This window comes from Pavona decussata, unplaced genomic scaffold (assembly GCF_977016875.1).
Source record: "Pavona decussata unplaced genomic scaffold, jaPavDecu1.1 SCAFFOLD_51, whole genome shotgun sequence".
Taxonomy (NCBI): domain Eukaryota; kingdom Metazoa; phylum Cnidaria; class Anthozoa; order Scleractinia; family Agariciidae; genus Pavona; species Pavona decussata.
This window is the reverse complement of record NW_028145473.1, coordinates 5,526,835-5,548,682: the sequence shown is the minus strand read 5'-3', so window position 1 is coordinate 5,548,682 and position 21,848 is coordinate 5,526,835. Positions and strand designations below refer to the sequence as shown.

At 45.1% G+C, this 21,848-nt stretch overlaps 3 protein-coding genes across 3 annotated transcripts; all 3 read left to right on the top strand.

Moving 5' to 3' along the window:
* Positions 1-944: 944 nt before the first annotated feature.
* LOC146481228 (uncharacterized) lies at positions 945-3,815 on the top strand. The gene has a single exon (XM_085109024.1). The coding sequence runs from the start codon at positions 945-947 to the stop codon at positions 3,813-3,815; it is 2,871 nt and encodes a 956-aa protein (XP_084965150.1).
* A 60-nt stretch (positions 3,816-3,875) lies between these two features.
* On the top strand, positions 3,876-11,079 carry LOC146481227 (uncharacterized). The gene is made up of 3 exons (XM_085109023.1): positions 3,876-4,094; positions 4,481-8,520; positions 8,564-11,079. Exons 2-3 carry the CDS (start codon positions 4,755-4,757, stop codon positions 11,077-11,079), a joined length of 6,282 nt encoding a protein of 2,093 aa, XP_084965149.1. The 5' UTR covers positions 3,876-4,094; positions 4,481-4,754.
* Positions 11,080-12,158: 1,079 nt separating this feature from the next.
* LOC146481226 (uncharacterized) lies at positions 12,159-18,483 on the top strand. Its single transcript, XM_085109021.1, has 2 exons — positions 12,159-15,924; positions 15,968-18,483. The coding sequence occupies exons 1-2, from the start codon at positions 12,159-12,161 to the stop codon at positions 18,481-18,483; spliced, it is 6,282 nt and encodes a 2,093-aa protein (XP_084965147.1).
* Positions 18,484-21,848: the final 3,365 nt, after the last annotated feature.

Below are 21,848 nucleotides of genomic sequence, written 5' to 3'. Positions count from 1 at the left end.
AGTGGTACAAAAACTACAATTTCTCTAACAACATTGGAAAAGAAGGACAGTCTTGTGGACAGTTTTGTTGTTACGGATCTTACCATCTCCGATCTGGACGAGAACGTTTTCATTGACCTCCCAACACTGTACACAAGACCCAGCATACCTGTGTCCAGAGAGGATATACCCACTCAGGATGACGTTGATAAATGGCCACACCTAAGCGGAGTGCACCTGCCCAAAGTTGATGCAGAGATTGGTCTGCTCATAGCAAGTGACGTCCCTAAGGTTCTAGATCCTTTGAAGTAAAGCATAGTCAAGATGGCGGCCGTTACGCCTCGCGAACGAGCGTCGGATGGGCGGTTAACGGCCCGTTGACCCGTTGTCTTCGTGGTTCTCGTTCATCGAATTTCTTTATTAAGGCCGACACTGAGCTGCACCAGATGGTACAACACTTTTACAACCGCGACTTCGGTGAGTCGATTGCTGATAGCCAGACTGAACTTTCCCAAGATGAGCGCCGTTTCATGGAAAGCGTAGAGGAATCCGCAGAGCTGAAGGACGGCCATTACGAAATCGCCTTACCTTTCAGAAACCGTCAGCATCCAGTTCCAAACAATCGAGTTCAAGCAGAACAGCGTTCTGTGTGGCTAAAGAGGAAGTTGGAGAAGAACCCGTAGTTGCTCGACGACTACAAAGTCTTCGTTCGGGACATTGTCGCAAAAGGTTACGCCTAAAGGGTTCCTGTGCAACAGAAGGAGTCAGCCTGCGAAGGCAAGACATGGTTCATCCCTCACCATGGAGTTTATCATCCGCATAAGCCTGGGAAAATTCGTGTCGTCTTCGACTGTTCGGCAAAGTACAAGGGAAAGTCCCTCAATGATCTGCTGTTGAAAGGACCAGATCTCACAAATTCTCTCTTGGGTGTCCTAACAAGATTTCGTCAGGAACGCGTTGCAGTAATGGCGGACATCGAGGCAATGTTCCACCAAGTTAGAGTTCCAGAATGTGATCGTTCATTTCTTCGTTTCTTGTGGTGGCCGGATGGCGATTTGTCACGCGCATTGGCGGAATACCAGATGACCGTCCATCTGTTCGGTGCAGTGTCTTCGCCTGCCTGTGCCAATTTTGCCCTTCGTAAAACAGCCGATGATAATGTCCAGCACTTCTCCTCTGATGTGACGAATACGATCAAACGGAACTTTTACGTCGATGACTGCCTTAAGTCGCTCCCGTCAGTTAAGGATGCTATTGCGCATATCAATGAGTTGTGCAGTCTGTTGCAGCGAGGAGGTTTCCGATTGACAAAGTGGATCAGCTCCAGCCGAGAAGTTCTAGAAAGCATTCCTGTGAAAGAGCGCGCACAAGAAATCAAGAAGCTAGACCTTCAGAAAGACGAGTTACCAGTCGAACGCGCACTTGGTGTCCAGTGGCGAATAGAGGGCGACACATGCGGTTTTGATGTTAATCTCAAGTCCAAGCCCCCTACCCGTAGAGGCATTTTGTCTGTGGTAGGATCAATCTTTGACCCCTTTGGTTTCGTTGCACCCTTCGTCTTGACGGCTAAGAAGATTTTGCAGGACCTATGTCGCTTAAAGTTGGGTTGGGACGACGAAGTGCCTACAGAACACGGTGTACGTTGGCAAGGATGGCTAGTGGACCTCCCTAAGCTGTCACAGCTTACGATAGATCGCTGCCTTAAACCAGCCGACTTTAAGGACATCGCATCCAGTCAGCTTCACCACTTTTCGGATGCTTCGGAAATTGGTTTCGGATCAGTTTCGTATCTACGTCTGGTCGATAGCAGAGGCAGAATTCACTGTACCATTCTCCAAGGGAAGTCACGCCTGGTGCCCCTCAAGCAAGTAACAGTTCCACGTTTAGAGCTTTCGGCTGCAACAGTTTCGGTCCGTTTGGATAAAGTTTTGAAGAGAGAGCTCGAATTGCCGCTAACCGATGCATCAACCTTCTGGACGGACAGCACGTCTGTGTTGCGTTACATACAGAATGAGAACAAGCGGTTACACACATTCGTGGCCAATCGTATAGCCATGGTGCCAGACGGGTCTCACCCGGACCAGTGGAGGCACGTGGGAGGAGATCTTAACCCTGCTGACGACCTTTCAAGAGGGTTATCAGAGGAGGCTCTTCTCAACTCCGGGCGTTGGATAAAGGGGCCGGAGTTTCTCTGGATGCCAAAAGAGTTTTGGCCCCCTGATCCTTTATCACTTGGCAGTGTTCCGGATACAGATCCGGAGGTGAAGGTGAACGCTAAAGCCAACGTGACGTCATTGGCACAGCCCTTCTGTCCTTTAGTGGAGTATTTTCAGAGAACCTCCTCTTGGTTTCGCCTGAAGAAGTCGATTGCTCGGTTCCTTCGCTACCGTGAAAGTTTGCTGATGGCTAGTACAGGCAAGAAGGTCACGAAGTCCACTCCAGCTACGCCCAAACCGCCTATCACCGTTCAAGAAATAAAGACAGCAGAATTGGAGGTTTTAAAGTGTGTCCAGCAACATCATTTCCCCGAAGAGTTCCACTCACTTACCCAATCTGCAAGCAATGGTGTGCCGCACGTCAAGAAGAATAGTTGCCTTCGGAGACTGGATCCAGTTCTGATTGATGGTCTTCTGCGTGTCGGCGGGAGACTGGGTCTAGCATCAGAGCCGTTTGACTCTAAGCACCAGATTATCCTGCCAAAGAACGATCATGTTTCCAACCTGCTAGTCGAGCACTATCATCAGATCTCCGGACATTCTGGTAAAGAATACGTGTTGAGTCTTCTACGCGAACGATTCTGGATTGTAAAGGCAGGATCCGTAGTTAAGAGGGTGTTGTCGAGGTGTGTAAATTGTCGGCGTCGCCAAGGTCCTGCGTGCGAGCAGAAGATGGCAAATCTTCCAGTGGATCGTCTAACCCCAGATCAACCACCCTTCTCTCGCGTTGGTGTCGATTGCTTTGGCCCTTTCCAAGTGCGGCGTGGGCGAAGCCTTGCTAAAAGATACGGGGTCATTTTCACCTGTCTTGCGATTCGTGCTGTACATATCGAAGTCGCGCACAGTCTTGACACCGATTCGTTCCTGTTGGCGCTTAGAAGGTTTATCGCAAGGAGAGGCCAGGTCAAGGAGATCCGTTCAGATAACGGCACAAATTCTACAAGTGGCGAGAAAGAGCTCCGCGAATCTGTAAAGGCATGGAATCAAGAGAAAATTCACGAAAGTCTGTTACAGACGGAAATCGTGTGGTCTTTTAATCCTCCTCACGGCTCGCATTTTGGCGGTGTTTGGGAGAGATGTATTCGAACAACCCGGAAGATTCTACGAGCCCTTCTCCGGGAACAAATCACCGACGATGAAAGTCCAGCCACCTTGATGTGCGAGGTTGAAATAATATTGAACGGTCGTCCGATTACCACTATTTCCAGTGACCCGCGGGATCAGGAGCCGTTGACACCAAACCACTTGCTGCTACTACGCTCTGAGCCTTCAATGCCACCAGGGCTGTTCCGTAAAGAGGATCTTTTGTCACGACGAAGGTGGAGACAGGTTCAGTATCTGGCAGACATCTTTTGGAAAAGATGGACCAAAGAGTACTTGCCTCTTCTTCAAAGCAGGCAAAAATGGCTACGCCCCAGAAGAAATTTAGCTGTTGAGGATGTGGTGCTTGTTGCCGTTGAAAATTCGCACCGTAATTCGTGGCCTCTCGGAAAGGTTGTCGAAGTGTTTCCGGACAGCAAAGGCCTGGTTCCTCGAGCGAAAATAAAGGTTAAATCTGGCGTTCTTGAAAGACCAGTTGACAAGCTTTGTCTCATTGTTGAAAGAGAAGACACTGTGTGATATGAACTTTAAGGATTTCAGCGAGAGTGTTAAGGATATCGAACAAAGGAACAGTTTTTGATTAGATCAATTATCAATTACTTTGTGTGCCTAGTTACGATCGTAGTTACAATGTTTATCTGTTTTCCTATTGGTTTGTAATCGAATCTTTTAGCGTCACCACGCGCATATAAAAGCTAAGTTAGCGTCCCTTTAGGCCAGAGTTTCGCAAGATTTCGCCTTGAATAGCAGCACCTTCGTTCTTTCGTACTAAACCTTTGGCACAAGCGGGACCGATATGTAAGTGATTTTGTTAGTTTTATTTCAATGTGTTTAAGTTTACTTTTCACCTTGGGCGTTAGCGCACATATGTACTGTGTTGTACAATAGTACAACTAATTATCTTGAAATCAAAGAGTAATTTGAAAGAATAAGACGCTTAGACAGCTACGCCCACAATTTTAGTCTTTGGGCTGTTAATCAGCCGCAAATGTTCATTGTGTAGCCGACCTTTAAATCTCGAGTAGTTTTAATTTAGCCTTTTATGTTTTGTGTATGTTAATTTACGTGTAATTGTTGTTATTTTAATCGCGTTATCGACATAGGCACGTAAAGCGTTTCTTTTATGCCTTACGCACGAATTCAAGTTGATTCATACTTTCGTTGTTGCATTATTGTAATTTCAGTTTACGATCGTGATCGTGATCGTGATTGTCTTCGTCTCTCAATAAACACCGTTAACCGTCATCTTGGTTTTCGTGGTTTTGCGTCAACGACCTGTAAAATAGTCCCAACACCAGCGACACTTTGCAAACACGCCTTAGCGACACCCCTCGAAGTCTCGTCTTTCGTCGCAATCGTTACAGTAAAATATCGTCGCTTCATTCCGCCAAATGGTTTTGTACTAGTAGTTAAACTTCGTCTCGATCCTTTGGTACTTTGTTTCTTGGCAAACGAACGATGAGTGTTTTTAGCGAACCGGTCCTCGGACGTATTAGGACGCCATCAGAGATAGACTTCGAGGCGACGCCTCAAATACCAAAGCCACCCAGGAGTGTGGCGGGCGTAGAACTTTCACGATTCGAATTCTCCAAAACAACTGGACGAAGAAGGGTAATGACCGAAAAGGGTTTGGCTTATCAGCTGGAAACAAAACTTTCTAATCGGAACTCTGCCTTCAAAAAATTGAAACAACAGATGGATAAGATTAACGTGCTGCGTGATTTACCCGAGACAACAATAGAACAATTAGAAGAAGAGAGATTTAAATTGGATAACTTGAAAGACAAATTCAATACCGCATTCACGGAGCACAATGATCTAATTCAGTCAGAAAAAGAAAAGGAAGATTCATATCGACGGTTCGATATTCGCGATCGGGAATTTATTGAGTGCAGAGTTAGACTTTGTGAACGTATGCAATCACTTGAAAGAAACCTCAGTCGGGCACAGTCAGTGAGATCTGTCAAGTCTGGTCACAGCGTGAAATCAAAGGCGTCTGGAAAGTCTAAATTTAGTACGTCCTCTACAAAACATCTTTCCTTTGCGCTACTCGACGCCGCATCCAAGGCTGCCAAGTTACAGGCCGAAATGGAATTTCTCGACAAAGAAAGAGAATTGAGGCGGCTGCAACTTGAGAAAGAGATAGCTATCGGAAGCGCCGAAAAAGTAGCGATAAAGCGAATCCTAGATGAAGAAAGATTAGCGGGCGATAAAGAGGAGTCAAGTGTCAAAGACTTTAATCCCGCGGTTAAACAGGAATTAAAACCAGACGTAAGTAACGAGAACATTAAACAAGAAAGAAGCTTTAAGGCTAACCCGTACGCTCCTCCGTTCGTTCCTGGAAGTTATCTAACGCCAACCTTTGAGCCTCGGAAAGGAGATCCTGTGTTCACGCCCCAATTTCAAGAGAATGGCGTTAATACCACTCTTCAAGAAATCGTGAGCCTACAAGCGAAGCAGGCCGAATTGAGCTCATTAATTATCAATCAGCAGAAGATTAGCAGCCTCCCGGTTAAAGAGCCGCCGGTTTTCTCCGGAGATTACTTTGAATATCCAGCCTTCGTGACCGCCTTCGATTCCATCATTTGCAGTAATGTACCATCGAACAAGGACAGGCTGTATTTCCTTGACAAGTACACCAGAGGCAAGGCTAACAATGTAGTGAAAGGCTTCTTGGCTATGAGCTCTGACAGTGCCTACGATAAAGCTTGCAAGATGTTAGACCAGCGTTTCGGGAATCCCATCCACGTAGCGGAGGCGTACAAGTCTAGTCTAAGAAACTGGCCAAAGATAAATGATGGTGATAGCAGTGGCCTCCAGGACTTCACTGATTTTCTCATACGATGCGAAGAAGCAATGAAAACGATGCAGTCAATGGGGGACCTCGACTCAACAGAAACTCTCCGCCTTGTCAGCAGCAAACTTCCTTCTTACTCTGCTGTGAAATGGTGCCGGCATGCTCATGAAAGGCAAAGCAAGTTTAAGAAAATAATCACATTTAGCGCCTTTATGAACTTTGTCAGAGAAGAAGCAGAACTTGCAAATGACCCCATCTTCTCACCTGATGCCCTGAAAGCTGAACGCAAAAAGAATGGTACCCAGCCGAAGTGGGGATGGAAGAACAAGTCAAAGAAGAAGGACGATAGTGATTTGAGCGCCAATTCTCTCGCGACATCAGGCACTCCACACCCCAGCGATCTTGCTTCGTCGACAAGACCATTTGCAGATCAAACAGATCAGGCCTGCCCCCTTTGCAACGGTCAGGACGCCCTCGTCAAGTGCAGAAAATTTCTCAAGAGTTCAGTAGATGAACGCAGTGAATTTATTCGCAGTAAAGCTCTTTGTTTTGGCTGTTTCAAGTCAGGTCACATGTCTTCGGGATGTCGTAATAGATCCATTTGTAAAAATTGCGGAAGACGTCACCACACCTTATTGCATGGCGTAAAACCAAGATCCACTGAGAGTCGTCTACAGCCTGACCGCAAGTCACAAGAAACTCAGCGCCCACCTAACAAGAATGAACCACTCAGCGAGAAACCTCCAGTTGCAAGATCCGCGAGCTCAAACCTGATCAGTGTAACGCACAGCTCAGCTACAGAGTCTGTCAGCGTAATCACTAATTGTCGGATCATCCAAGTTTTTCTGTTCCACAAGGATAACCCAGCCAAATCAATCAAGGTCTACGCCCTCCTAGACGATGCAAGTGACACAACCTTCGTGACCACCCAAGTACAGCGTGAACTCGGTATCAAGGGTGTTGAAACTAGTTTAGATTTAAGCACAATGCTTGGTCGTCAGAGGATAGCAGTTGAAAGAATTGATGGCTTGATTGTTCAGCGACTTGACAAACGCACCGAAGTTGACCTACCCAAGACGTATTCAAGGCAGACCATTCCTTCCCGTCGAGACCAAATTCCAAGACCAGAAAACGTAAACAACTGGCCGCACCTTAAAGGGATCCAAGGCAAAATTCCTCCGTACGATGAAGACGTAGATATTGGCCTGCTAATTGGTTGCAACTGCCCCAAAGCGATCACACCAACAGAAGTCATTCGCGGTAAAGGAGAAGAACCTTACGCTGTTCGAACCTTGCTAGGTTGGAGTATCGTGGGACCAGTTGCCACATCAAACACCCCTCGAGACGGCCACGCCCTAGATTCCACCTGTCATCTTACCTTAACAAGAGAGGTTATTTCTGGAGCAAGTGACAGCGCTAACCAGTTGAGTTTCATTCTCCACGGAAAAACGAAGGAGGTCATAAACCCATCAGCAATTAATCAGATGTTCGAGCTCGATTTCTTGGAACACAAAAACAAATCGAAGCATGGCCTATCCAAGGAAGACAGAAAGTTCATTCAGATAGCAGAAAAGGGAATTCAACATCGCGATGATGGCCATTATGAGCTCCCACTACCCTTGAAGAACGAAACCATTGAGCTTCCAAACAACAAGACGGTAGCGTTTCACAGACTTAACCAGCTAAAAAGAAGGTTCGTGGGTAGAAACGGCCAGAAATACTACACGGACTACTCGGAATTTATGAAAAATTTGATAAAGAATGGATACGCTGAGAGGGTACCAGAGATGTCTGAATCGGAACATACATCCCATGGTCAAGTTCAAGAGAAAGCGAACGTTTGGTACATTCCACACCACGGAGTCTATCATCCTAAGAAACCCAATAAGATTCGTGTAGTTTTCGACTGTGCTGCCGAGTACGAAAGTGAATCACTTAACAAGCACCTACTTCAAGGCCCCGACTTGACAAACAATTTGACTGGAGTGCTTTGCAGATTTCGACAAGAGCAAATCGCTTTTATGTGTGACATAGAAGCCATGTTTCACCAAGTAAAAGTAAGCGAAGAATACAGAGACTTGTTGCGCTTTCTCTGGTGGGAAGATGGCGACCTCACCAAAGAACCGAAAGAGTACAGAATGACCGTACACTTGTTTGGAGCCACCTCGTCCCCAGGCTGCGCAAATTTCGCTTTGAAGTCTACGGCCAATGATTTTGAAGAAGAATTTGGAGCTAACGCCGCAGATTTCGTTCGTAAGGACTTCTACGTTGACGACGGTTTGAAGTCCGTTCCCTTGGTAGACGACGCAGTGAAGCTTATTGTAAGCGTAAAGCAGATGTGCAGCAAAGGAGGTTTCCGGCTTCACAAGTTTGTGTCTAACAGTAAAGAAGTCATCAGAAGAATCCCAGAGCAAGACAGAGCAGATGGTGTGAAGGAGTTTAGATTTAGACCTTGACTCACTTCCCTTAGAGCGCGCACTCGGCGTCCATTGGGGTGTTGAGTCTGACTGCTTCCAGTTCGCTATCGTACTACAAGACAAGCCATGCACTAGACGGGGTATACTCTCCACTGTGAGCTCGATTTTCGATCCGCTCGGATTCGTTGCTCCGCTCTTGTTGGATGGAAAGTCAATTCTTCAAGATTTGTGTCGCCATGACGTAGGCTGGGATGATCCGATACCGGAAGACATTAAAGCCAAGTGGGAAAAGTGGAGATCAGATTTGTTAGAAGTTCAACGCATTTCAATTCCCAGATGCTATAAGCCCGATGGCTTTGGTTGTGTTGTGAGCGCACAACTTCATCACTTCTCGGACGCGAGCGTCAAAGGTTATGGTCAGTGTAGTTACCTGCGCCTTGTAGACGAAAACCAGAGAGTTCATTGTTCCTTTGTTATGGGAAAGTCCAGAGTGGCACCGTTGAAGCCTGTAACTATACCACGCCTGGAGCTTACCGCCGCCGTGTGCTCAGTGAGAATCAGCCAGCAGTTGCGACGGGAGCTAGAGTACACCATTGATAAAGAATACTTCTGGACAGACAGTAGAGTGGTACTTGGATATATAGCCAACGAGAGTAGGCGTTTTCACGTGTTCGTCGCCAACAGAGTTCAAGAAATTCAAGAAAACACTTCAATTGAACAGTGGAAGTACGTCGAATCAAAACAAAACCCAGCAGATGAAGCGTCTCGAGGCCTGAGAACACAAGAGCTGCTAAATTCCCGCTGGATTACTGGACCAGCGTTTCTTTGGGAGAATGAAAACAAGTGGCTACCCAGAGAAGACCACAAACTCCAAGAAAACGACCCAGAAGTTAAGAAGTCTGTCGCCATGGCAACCACGACAACCACGCCAATAGTGCAAGCACGTTCAGAGACGTTGAGCCTCGCTGAAAGAATAGGATATTTCTCTGACTGGCATCGAGCCAAGCGAGCAGTTGCCCTATGTCAACGCTACGTCAGAGTTCTGAGAGATCGAGCGCTCAACAAGACGTGCATTCATGAAGAAGTGCAAGTGCTGGACGTCAGTGATTTGAAGAACGCCGAGAGCGCAATTATTCGTGATGCACAGATTAAATCCTTTAAAGAGGAAATAGAAGTTTTACAGAAGATGAAGCAGGAAAACACCGACCCTGACAGTAGAGTTTTCGCCCAACAGAGAAAGACCAGCATGAAAACAAGCAGCTCGCTCTACAAGCTTGACCCGTTCTTGGATGAGAACGGAATTTTGCGAGTCGGTGGATGTCTCAGACGTAAAAGCTTGACAGAAGAAGTGAAGTTTCCCATCATCCTGCCTCGAAACAGCCACGTCACCAAGCTGATTGTCAAGCATTTTCATGAACGTACACAACATCAAGGCAAAGGGATGACCTTAAATGAAGTACGATCAAATGGCTTCTGGGTGGTCAGCGGTTCATCGGTAGTCGCCAGCATGATTTCATCCTGCGTCAAGTGCCAGAGGCTCCGCGGAGCAGTGCAAGAACAAAGGATGTCAGACTTACCCGAAGATCGCCTCGAGTCCACTCCACCCTTCACGTATTGCGCCGTTGATTTTTTTGGACCCTTCGTCATCAAAGAAAGAAGAAAGGAGCTAAAACGTTATGGCGTGCTCTTCACCTGCATGGCTTCAAAAGCTATTCACATCGAGATTGCCAACTCCCTCGAGACTGTCTCATTTATAAATGCCCTGAGAAGATTTATAAGTCGTCGAGGACCTATCCGCCAGTTAAGGAGCGATCAGGGAACAAACTTCGTTGGAGCTCGCACAGAATTCACCCAAGCATTAGCAGAGATGAACCAAGACAAAATCAAAAAAAAGCTGCTCGAGGAACAGTGTGACTGGTTCACCTTCAAATTGAACGTCCCAGCAGCGAGCCACATGGGAGGCGTTTGGGAGCGACAAATCAGAACAGTTCGTAACGTCCTCGCATCACTATTACAGGACAATGGACAACAGCTAGACGACGAGTCTCTTAGAACCTTGATGTGCGAAGCAGAAGCTATTGTCAACAGCCGCCCCTTGACAGTGACCCAGCTTACTGATCCAGATTCAGCCAGTCCACTCACTCCCAACCACCTCTTGACAATGAAGTCAAAGGTCGTTCTTGCTCCTCCGGGTGCCTTCCAGCCAGCCGACATGTATTGCAGAAAGCGTTGGAGGCGAGTCCAGCATTTGGCGAACGAGTTCTGGACTCGATGGAGAAAAGAATTCCTCCTCAGTTTACAGCAGCGCCAAAAGTGGTCACGCCCACGGAGAAACTTGATTGTTGGTGATGTAGTCATAGTGAAAGATGAAAGTCTTCCTCGGAGCGCCTGGCAGCTAGCAAGAGTATCGGTGGTCAACCCTAGTTCCGATGGCCAAGTACGCAAGGTTCAAGTAGCTCTTGCGGATAGCTGCTTGGACAACAAAGGCAAGAGGATCAGAACTGTGCGGTACCTGGAGAGACCAGTGCAGAAGTTGGTATTGCTGTTGCCAGCATCAAAGAAAGATTGAGATCCGGGGTAATTCCCAGCCGAGGAGCCTTCCAAGAAATGAACTGAACTATGAAAAAGAACTTATAGAACATTAATTGATTGATTAATTAATAGAATAGTTAATAGATTGACTAAGAAATTGACAGATGTATTGATTAGTGAAATATGAATATTTCAGGGGAGCCATGTTAAGGATATCGAACAAAGGAACAGTTTTTGATTAGATCAATTATCAATTACTTTGTGTGCCTAGTTACGATCGTAGTTACAATGTTTATCTGTTTTCCTATTGGTTTGTAATCGAATCTTTTAGCGTCACCACGCGCATATAAAAGCTAAGTTAGCGTCCCTTTAGGCCAGAGTTTCGCAAGATTTCGCCTTGAATAGCAGCACCTTCGTTCTTTCGTACTAAACCTTTGGCACAAGCGGGACCGATATGTAAGTGATTTTGTTAGTTTTATTTCAATGTGTTTAAGTTTACTTTTCACCTTGGGCGTTAGCGCACATATGTACTGTGTTGTACAATAGTACAACTAATTATCTTGAAATCAAAGAGTAATTTGAAAGAATAAGACGCTTAGACAGCTACGCCCACAATTTTAGTCTTTGGGCTGTTAATCAGCCGCAAATGTTCATTGTGTAGCCGACCTTTAAATCTCGAGTAGTTTTAATTTAGCCTTTTATGTTTTGTGTATGTTAATTTACGTGTAATTGTTGTTATTTTAATCGCGTTATCGACATAGGCACGTAAAGCGTTTCTTTTATGCCTTACGCACGAATTCAAGTTGATTCATACTTTCGTTGTTGCATTATTGTAATTTCAGTTTACGATCGTGATCGTGATCGTGATTGTCTTCGTCTCTCAATAAACACCGTTAACCGTCATCTTGGTTTTCGTGGTTTTGCGTCAACGACCTGTAAAATAGTCCCAACACCAGCGACACTTTGCAAACACGCCTTAGCGACACCCCTCGAAGTCTCGTCTTTCGTCGCAATCGTTACAGTAAAATATCGTCGCTTCATTCCGCCAAATGGTTTTGTACTAGTAGTTAAACTTCGTCTCGATCCTTTGGTACTTTGTTTCTTGGCAAACGAACGATGAGTGTTTTTAGCGAACCGGTCCTCGGACGTATTAGGACGCCATCAGAGATAGACTTCGAGGCGACGCCTCAAATACCAAAGCCACCCAGGAGTGTGGCGGGCGTAGAACTTTCACGATTCGAATTCTCCAAAACAACTGGACGAAGAAGGGTAATGACCGAAAAGGGTTTGGCTTATCAGCTGGAAACAAAACTTTCTAATCGGAACTCTGCCTTCAAAAAATTGAAACAACAGATGGATAAGATTAACGTGCTGCGTGATTTACCCGAGACAACAATAGAACAATTAGAAGAAGAGAGATTTAAATTGGATAACTTGAAAGACAAATTCAATACCGCATTCACGGAGCACAATGATCTAATTCAGTCAGAAAAAGAAAAGGAAGATTCATATCGACGGTTCGATATTCGCGATCGGGAATTTATTGAGTGCAGAGTTAGACTTTGTGAACGTATGCAATCACTTGAAAGAAACCTCAGTCGGGCACAGTCAGTGAGATCTGTCAAGTCTGGTCACAGCGTGAAATCAAAGGCGTCTGGAAAGTCTAAATTTAGTACGTCCTCTACAAAACATCTTTCCTTTGCGCTACTCGACGCCGCATCCAAGGCTGCCAAGTTACAGGCCGAAATGGAATTTCTCGACAAAGAAAGAGAATTGAGGCGGCTGCAACTTGAGAAAGAGATAGCTATCGGAAGCGCCGAAAAAGTAGCGATAAAGCGAATCCTAGATGAAGAAAGATTAGCGGGCGATAAAGAGGAGTCAAGTGTCAAAGACTTTAATCCCGCGGTTAAACAGGAATTAAAACCAGACGTAAGTAACGAGAACATTAAACAAGAAAGAAGCTTTAAGGCTAACCCGTACGCTCCTCCGTTCGTTCCTGGAAGTTATCTAACGCCAACCTTTGAGCCTCGGAAAGGAGATCCTGTGTTCACGCCCCAATTTCAAGAGAATGGCGTTAATACCACTCTTCAAGAAATCGTGAGCCTACAAGCGAAGCAGGCCGAATTGAGCTCATTAATTATCAATCAGCAGAAGATTAGCAGCCTCCCGGTTAAAGAGCCGCCGGTTTTCTCCGGAGATTACTTTGAATATCCAGCCTTCGTGACCGCCTTCGATTCCATCATTTGCAGTAATGTACCATCGAACAAGGACAGGCTGTATTTCCTTGACAAGTACACCAGAGGCAAGGCTAACAATGTAGTGAAAGGCTTCTTGGCTATGAGCTCTGACAGTGCCTACGATAAAGCTCGCAAGATGTTAGACCAGCGTTTCGGGAATCCCATCCACGTAGCGGAGGCGTACAAGTCTAGTCTAAGAAACTGGCCAAAGATAAATGATGGTGATAGCAGTGGCCTCCAGGACTTCACTGATTTTCTCATACGATGCGAAGAAGCAATGAAAACGATGCAGTCAATGGGGGACCTCGACTCAACAGAAACTCTCCGCCTTGTCAGCAGCAAACTTCCTTCTTACTCTGCTGTGAAATGGTGCCGGCATGCTCATGAAAGGCAAAGCAAGTTTAAGAAAATAATCACATTTAGCGCCTTTATGAACTTTGTCAGAGAAGAAGCAGAACTTGCAAATGACCCCATCTTCTCACCTGATGCCCTGAAAGCTGAACGCAAAAAGAATGGTACCCAGCCGAAGTGGGGATGGAAGAACAAGTCAAAGAAGAAGGACGATAGTGATTTGAGCGCCAATTCTCTCGCGACATCAGGCACTCCACACCCCAGCGATCTTGCTTCGTCGACAAGACCATTTGCAGATCAAACAGATCAGGCCTGCCCCCTTTGCAACGGTCAGGACGCCCTCGTCAAGTGCAGAAAATTTCTCAAGAGTTCAGTAGATGAACGCAGTGAATTTATTCGCAGTAAAGCTCTTTGTTTTGGCTGTTTCAAGTCAGGTCACATGTCTTCGGGATGTCGTAATAGATCCATTTGTAAAAATTGCGGAAGACGTCACCACACCTTATTGCATGGCGTAAAACCAAGATCCACTGAGAGTCGTCTACAGCCTGACCGCAAGTCACAAGAAACTCAGCGCCCACCTAACAAGAATGAACCACTCAGCGAGAAACCTCCAGTTGCAAGATCCGCGAGCTCAAACCTGATCAGTGTAACGCACAGCTCAGCTACAGAGTCTGTCAGCGTAATCACTAATTGTCGGATCATCCAAGTTTTTCTGTTCCACAAGGATAACCCAGCCAAATCAATCAAGGTCTACGCCCTCCTAGACGATGCAAGTGACACAACCTTCGTGACCACCCAAGTACAGCGTGAACTCGGTATCAAGGGTGTTGAAACTAGTTTAGATTTAAGCACAATGCTTGGTCGTCAGAGGATAGCAGTTGAAAGAATTGATGGCTTGATTGTTCAGCGACTTGACAAACGCACCGAAGTTGACCTACCCAAGACGTATTCAAGGCAGACCATTCCTTCCCGTCGAGACCAAATTCCAAGACCAGAAAACGTAAACAACTGGCCGCACCTTAAAGGGATCCAAGGCAAAATTCCTCCGTACGATGAAGACGTAGATATTGGCCTGCTAATTGGTTGCAACTGCCCCAAAGCGATCACACCAACAGAAGTCATTCGCGGTAAAGGAGAAGAACCTTACGCTGTTCGAACCTTGCTAGGTTGGAGTATCGTGGGACCAGTTGCCACATCAAACACCCCTCGAGACGGCCACGCCCTAGATTCCACCTGTCATCTTACCTTAACAAGAGAGGTTATTTCTGGAGCAAGTGACAGCGCTAACCAGTTGAGTTTCATTCTCCACGGAAAAACGAAGGAGGTCATAAACCCATCAGCAATTAATCAGATGTTCGAGCTCGATTTCTTGGAACACAAAAACAAATCGAAGCATGGCCTATCCAAGGAAGACAGAAAGTTCATTCAGATAGCAGAAAAGGGAATTCAACATCGCGATGATGGCCATTATGAGCTCCCACTACCCTTGAAGAACGAAACCATTGAGCTTCCAAACAACAAGACGGTAGCGTTTCACAGACTTAACCAGCTAAAAAGAAGGTTCGTGGGTAGAAACGGCCAGAAATACTACACGGACTACTCGGAATTTATGAAAAATTTGATAAAGAATGGATACGCTGAGAGGGTACCAGAGATGTCTGAATCGGAACATACATCCCATGGTCAAGTTCAAGAGAAAGCGAACGTTTGGTACATTCCACACCACGGAGTCTATCATCCTAAGAAACCCAATAAGATTCGTGTAGTTTTCGACTGTGCTGCCGAGTACGAAAGTGAATCACTTAACAAGCACCTACTTCAAGGCCCCGACTTGACAAACAATTTGACTGGAGTGCTTTGCAGATTTCGACAAGAGCAAATCGCTTTTATGTGTGACATAGAAGCCATGTTTCACCAAGTAAAAGTAAGCGAAGAATACAGAGACTTGTTGCGCTTTCTCTGGTGGGAAGATGGCGACCTCACCAAAGAACCGAAAGAGTACAGAATGACCGTACACTTGTTTGGAGCCACCTCGTCCCCAGGCTGCGCAAATTTCGCTTTGAAGTCTACGGCCAATGATTTTGAAGAAGAATTTGGAGCTAACGCCGCAGATTTCGTTCGTAAGGACTTCTACGTTGACGACGGTTTGAAGTCCGTTCCCTTGGTAGACGACGCAGTGAAGCTTATTGTAAGCGTAAAGCAGATGTGCAGCAAAGGAGGTTTCCGGCTTCACAAGTTTGTGTCTAACAGTAAAGAAGTCATCAGAAGAATCCCAGAGCAAGACAGAGCAGATGGTGTGAAGGAGTTTAGATTTAGACCTTGACTCACTTCCCTTAGAGCGCGCACTCGGCGTCCATTGGGGTGTTGAGTCTGACTGCTTCCAGTTCGCTATCGTACTACAAGACAAGCCATGCACTAGACGGGGTATACTCTCCACTGTGAGCTCGATTTTCGATCCGCTCGGATTCGTTGCTCCGCTCTTGTTGGATGGAAAGTCAATTCTTCAAGATTTGTGTCGCCATGACGTAGGCTGGGATGATCCGATACCGGAAGACATTAAAGCCAAGTGGGAAAAGTGGAGATCAGATTTGTTAGAAGTTCAACGCATTTCAATTCCCAGATGCTATAAGCCCGATGGCTTTGGTTGTGTTGTGAGCGCACAACTTCATCACTTCTCGGACGCGAGCGTCAAAGGTTATGGTCAGTGTAGTTACCTGCGCCTTGTAGACGAAAACCAGAGAGTTCATTGTTCCTTTGTTATGGGAAAGTCCAGAGTGGCACCGTTGAAGCCTGTAACTATACCACGCCTGGAGCTTACCGCCGCCGTGTGCTCAGTGAGAATCAGCCAGCAGTTGCGACGGGAGCTAGAGTACACCATTGATAAAGAATACTTCTGGACAGACAGTAGAGTGGTACTTGGATATATAGCCAACGAGAGTAGGCGTTTTCACGTGTTCGTCGCCAACAGAGTTCAAGAAATTCAAGAAAACACTTCAATTGAACAGTGGAAGTACGTCGAATCAAAACAAAACCCAGCAGATGAAGCGTCTCGAGGCCTGAGAACACAAGAGCTGCTAAATTCCCGCTGGATTACTGGACCAGCGTTTCTTTGGGAGAATGAAAACAAGTGGCTACCCAGAGAAGACCACAAACTCCAAGAAAACGACCCAGAAGTTAAGAAGTCTGTCGCCATGGCAACCACGACAACCACGCCAATAGTGCAAGCACGTTCAGAGACGTTGAGCCTCGCTGAAAGAATAGGATATTTCTCTGACTGGCATCGAGCCAAGCGAGCAGTTGCCCTATGTCAACGCTACGTCAGAGTTCTGAGAGATCGAGCGCTCAACAAGACGTGCATTCATGAAGAAGTGCAAGTGCTGGACGTCAGTGATTTGAAGAACGCCGAGAGCGCAATTATTCGTGATGCACAGATTAAATCCTTTAAAGAGGAAATAGAAGTTTTACAGAAGATGAAGCAGGAAAACACCGACCCTGACAGTAGAGTTTTCGCCCAACAGAGAAAGACCAGCATGAAAACAAGCAGCTCGCTCTACAAGCTTGACCCGTTCTTGGATGAGAACGGAATTTTGCGAGTCGGTGGATGTCTCAGACGTAAAAGCTTGACAGAAGAAGTGAAGTTTCCCATCATCCTGCCTCGAAACAGCCACGTCACCAAGCTGATTGTCAAGCATTTTCATGAACGTACACAACATCAAGGCAAAGGGATGACCTTAAATGAAGTACGATCAAATGGCTTCTGGGTGGTCAGCGGTTCATCGGTAGTCGCCAGCATGATTTCATCCTGCGTCAAGTGCCAGAGGCTCCGCGGAGCAGTGCAAGAACAAAGGATGTCAGACTTACCCGAAGATCGCCTCGAGTCCACTCCACCCTTCACGTATTGCGCCGTTGATTTTTTTGGACCCTTCGTCATCAAAGAAAGAAGAAAGGAGCTAAAACGTTATGGCGTGCTCTTCACCTGCATGGCTTCAAAAGCTATTCACATCGAGATTGCCAACTCCCTCGAGACTGTCTCATTTATAAATGCCCTGAGAAGATTTATAAGTCGTCGAGGACCTATCCGCCAGTTAAGGAGCGATCAGGGAACAAACTTCGTTGGAGCTCGCACAGAATTCACCCAAGCATTAGCAGAGATGAACCAAGACAAAATCAAAAAAAAGCTGCTCGAGGAACAGTGTGACTGGTTCACCTTCAAATTGAACGTCCCAGCAGCGAGCCACATGGGAGGCGTTTGGGAGCGACAAATCAGAACAGTTCGTAACGTCCTCGCATCACTATTACAGGACAATGGACAACAGCTAGACGACGAGTCTCTTAGAACCTTGATGTGCGAAGCAGAAGCTATTGTCAACAGCCGCCCCTTGACAGTGACCCAGCTTACTGATCCAGATTCAGCCAGTCCACTCACTCCCAACCACCTCTTGACAATGAAGTCAAAGGTCGTTCTTGCTCCTCCGGGTGCCTTCCAGCCAGCCGACATGTATTGCAGAAAGCGTTGGAGGCGAGTCCAGCATTTGGCGAACGAGTTCTGGACTCGATGGAGAAAAGAATTCCTCCTCAGTTTACAGCAGCGCCAAAAGTGGTCACGTCCTCGGAGAAACTTGATTGTTGGTGATGTAGTCATAGTGAAAGATGAAAGTCTTCCTCGGAGCGCCTGGCAGCTAGCAAGAGTATCGGTGGTCAACCCTAGTTCCGATGGCCAAGTACGCAAGGTTCAAGTAGCTCTTGCGGATAGCTGCTTGGACAACAAAGGCAAGAGGATCAGAACTGTGCGGTACCTGGAGAGACCAGTGCAGAAGTTGGTATTGCTGTTGCCAGCATCAAAGAAAGATTGAGATCCGGGGTAATTCCCAGCCGAGGAGCCTTCCAAGAAATGAACTGAACTATGAAAAAGAACTTATAGAACATTAATTGATTGATTAATTAATAGAATAGTTAATAGATTGACTAAGAAATTGACAGATGTATTGATTAGTGAAATATGAATATTTCAGGGGAGCCATGTTAAGGATATCGAACAAAGGAACAGTTTTTGATTAGATCAATTATCAATTACTTTGTGTGCCTAGTTACGATCGTAGTTACAATGTTTATCTGTTTTCCTATTGGTTTGTAATCGAATCTTTTAGCGTCACCACGCGCATATAAAAGCTAAGTTAGCGTCCCTTTAGGCCAGAGTTTCGCAAGATTTCGCCTTGAATAGCAGCACCTTCGTTCTTTCGTACTAAACCTTTGGCACAAGCGGGACCGATATGTAAGTGATTTTGTTAGTTTTATTTCAATGTGTTTAAGTTTACTTTTCACCTTGGGCGTTAGCGCACATATGTACTGTGTTGTACAATAGTACAACTAATTATCTTTATAACATAGCTAGTAAATTTGTGCAATCAAATTCAGTTGCGCGAGCGTGCTTCATATTCCTATTGTGCACGCTGATGACGTCAGAAAACAAATGCCTCGAGAACTCGGTGAGTGACTTTCTCCATTTTGCATTCAAAAACGGGAGAAATCTTCAGCAAAACGTTTAACTACAGATGACAACAAGGGAATCAGCTGATGAAGAAGCTCTTCCCACTTTTTCTTTGGGATTAGAGTTTTTGACTCCCGAAAAAACCTGAAGAAAAGGAAAAAAGAGAACAAGGCCCGTGACATCGTGTGTCGCAAAACTATTAATTTTCAGGCGCCAATTTCGCTTTCTCAGAGGGAAAAGACACCTTTTCGAAACGAGAAACTGAAAGAAAAACTGCTAAGGAATACTCGATAGTTTCAAAAGCGGAAATCCGATAATTAACGGCGAAGAAATTGTGCTTCAAGGACATATTGTTGTTTTATCCAGCCGACGATCAGCAAGTGGACATTTCAGATCATTAAGACTTATTTACTGATTATAAGCCACGAACTTTCTTGGTGACGTTCGAGTACTTGTGGGAATTTAATTCACAAGAAATTACAGGTTTGATTGTGAATTTGTACTTAAATATACTTTTCTACTTGACCGCTTCTTCGTATTCCTAACAGTTTTTTTTGCAAAATTTTTGAAAACCGTGCACACGGTTCGATAAATTCACTTCAAAATGGACTTGCAATTTCACTTCAAATCACTTGCGCGTTTATCGTCTCGGATTAAAAATTGTACGCCTTTGCTTCTTAGAACGAAGACTTAACTGAATAAATTTTTCATTTAGGGAAGCTTCAGTTGTCTGTTTTCTTTCTATTTTCATTCATTAGACGTGACAACTGCGTAAATCTTGCGTAAACAAACCGACATGTCCTCGCAAGCGGAAAGAATTCTCCCATGTAACTGATGTATTAAACGCGAGGATTAAATTTTCAAGTTTGTTTTTTGGAAAATTTTTAATTGGCAACCAGTGTATTTTATTCCATAATTAGAAACTTTAACTACTTTAGACCAAAGGGGTGTTGCCTTTTTTACCCTGTAAGATGTGTATTTTTGTCGAACATGGGGTTGTATATTACCATTTTGCACATTGGCTGAATGCTTGGGAAACCTCTGGTCAACCAAGAATCAACGGGTTTAAAAACTACCCCGTTGAAAATGTTATAAAACAATTGATTCATGCATCAGCTGTGCATTCATCGAGATATGAAGCACTTGGGAAATTTGGAGAGCACTCAAGAAGCTAGAGTTACTCTCGGCTACGCCTCGAGCAACTCTTACGCATCTTTCGTGCTCTCCAAACTTCCCGCGTGCTTCATATCTCGATGAAGCACGCTGACGCATGAATCAATTGTTAATGAAATCAAAGAGTAATTTGAAAGAATAAGACGCTTAGACAGCTACGCCCACAATTTTAGTCTTTGGGCTGTTAATCAGCCGCAAATGTTCATTGTGTAGCCGACCTTTAAATCTCGAGTAGTTTTAATTTAGCCTTTTATGTTTTGTGTATGTTAATTTACGTGTAATTGTTGTTATTTTAATCGCGTTATCGACATAGGCACGTAAAGCGTTTCTTTTATGCCTTACGCACGAATTCAAGTTGATTCATACTTTCGTTGTTGCATTATTGTAATTTCAGTTTACGATCGTGATCGCGATCGTGATTGTCTTCGTCTCTCAATAAACACCGTTAACCGTCATCTTGGTTTTCGTGGTTTTGCGTCAACGACCTGTAAAATAGTCCCAACACCAGCGACACTTTGCAAACACGCCTTAGCGATACCCCTCGAAGTCTCGTCTTTCGTCGCAATCGTTACAGAGAACTTACTACGGATTACAACCGGACACGTAATTGAAATAGAAATGAACATTTTCTTGTACTGGTTTTCGGGTAGTTTGCGATTATTCACACGCGTGTAGTCTCACCGCGTGTTTCTTTTGCGTTATTACCCTAGTTAGTCTCGCGTCGCTAGCTTTATTTAGCTATCGCTATCTTGCAATGTACAAGTCTTTTTTTAGGGTCGTTTAGTTTATTATAATATTTGTAAGTGTTTTCGCCCGTGTTTCAACACTTAGGGGCCGGTGTAGAAACTAAACGCGTAGTCATTTAGGTTATTGTGTTATTTTGTGTAAGAATGTTCTTGTCTATATCTCGTGCGTGCGGTATTTGTAGTTGCGTAATTTAGTGTTATTTATTCACATTTTTGTTCACAAGTCTTGGCAGTTTATATAGAATTTTTGGCCGTTTTAGTATTAATATATCTCTTCGTCGCGAGAGCAGTTTGTCAACCTACAAGTTTGTTCGTCCGCTATATGATTCAGGACAGTCGGTTTTTTCCAGTTACTTTGGTTTGCACCCAGCTCCGCAACAAATGTAAGGGTCGGTTTTTCCTTCGCGCCATCTATTTGCGCTAGTTAATTTTGTAACGTTTTGTTTGCTTGTTTTGTCCTAGTTTTAACCGCTTCGCTTCGCTTCACTTCACTGTGTCACTTCATCGCTACGCTGTTTAGCAGTTTCTTCGCCGCATCTTTTGGAGGCAGTTTTCGTTTGTCGTTCTTTCAATAAAGCGTGTTATTATTACGGAATGCTGGAGTTTCTTTTACCGTTGTGGTCATTACATAGTCCTTTTACGTTACCGTTTTTATACGCCACATACTTAATGCTTTTTTTTTTTTACATACATGTATGTCACGTGATTGTCTATTTTTAGTGTATTGACCCTGGCCTACTCGTGAAAGTCGACCCATCCGGCGATCATCCGATCCCTCACGAACTGCTGACGAAGCATTTACGAGGCCAAT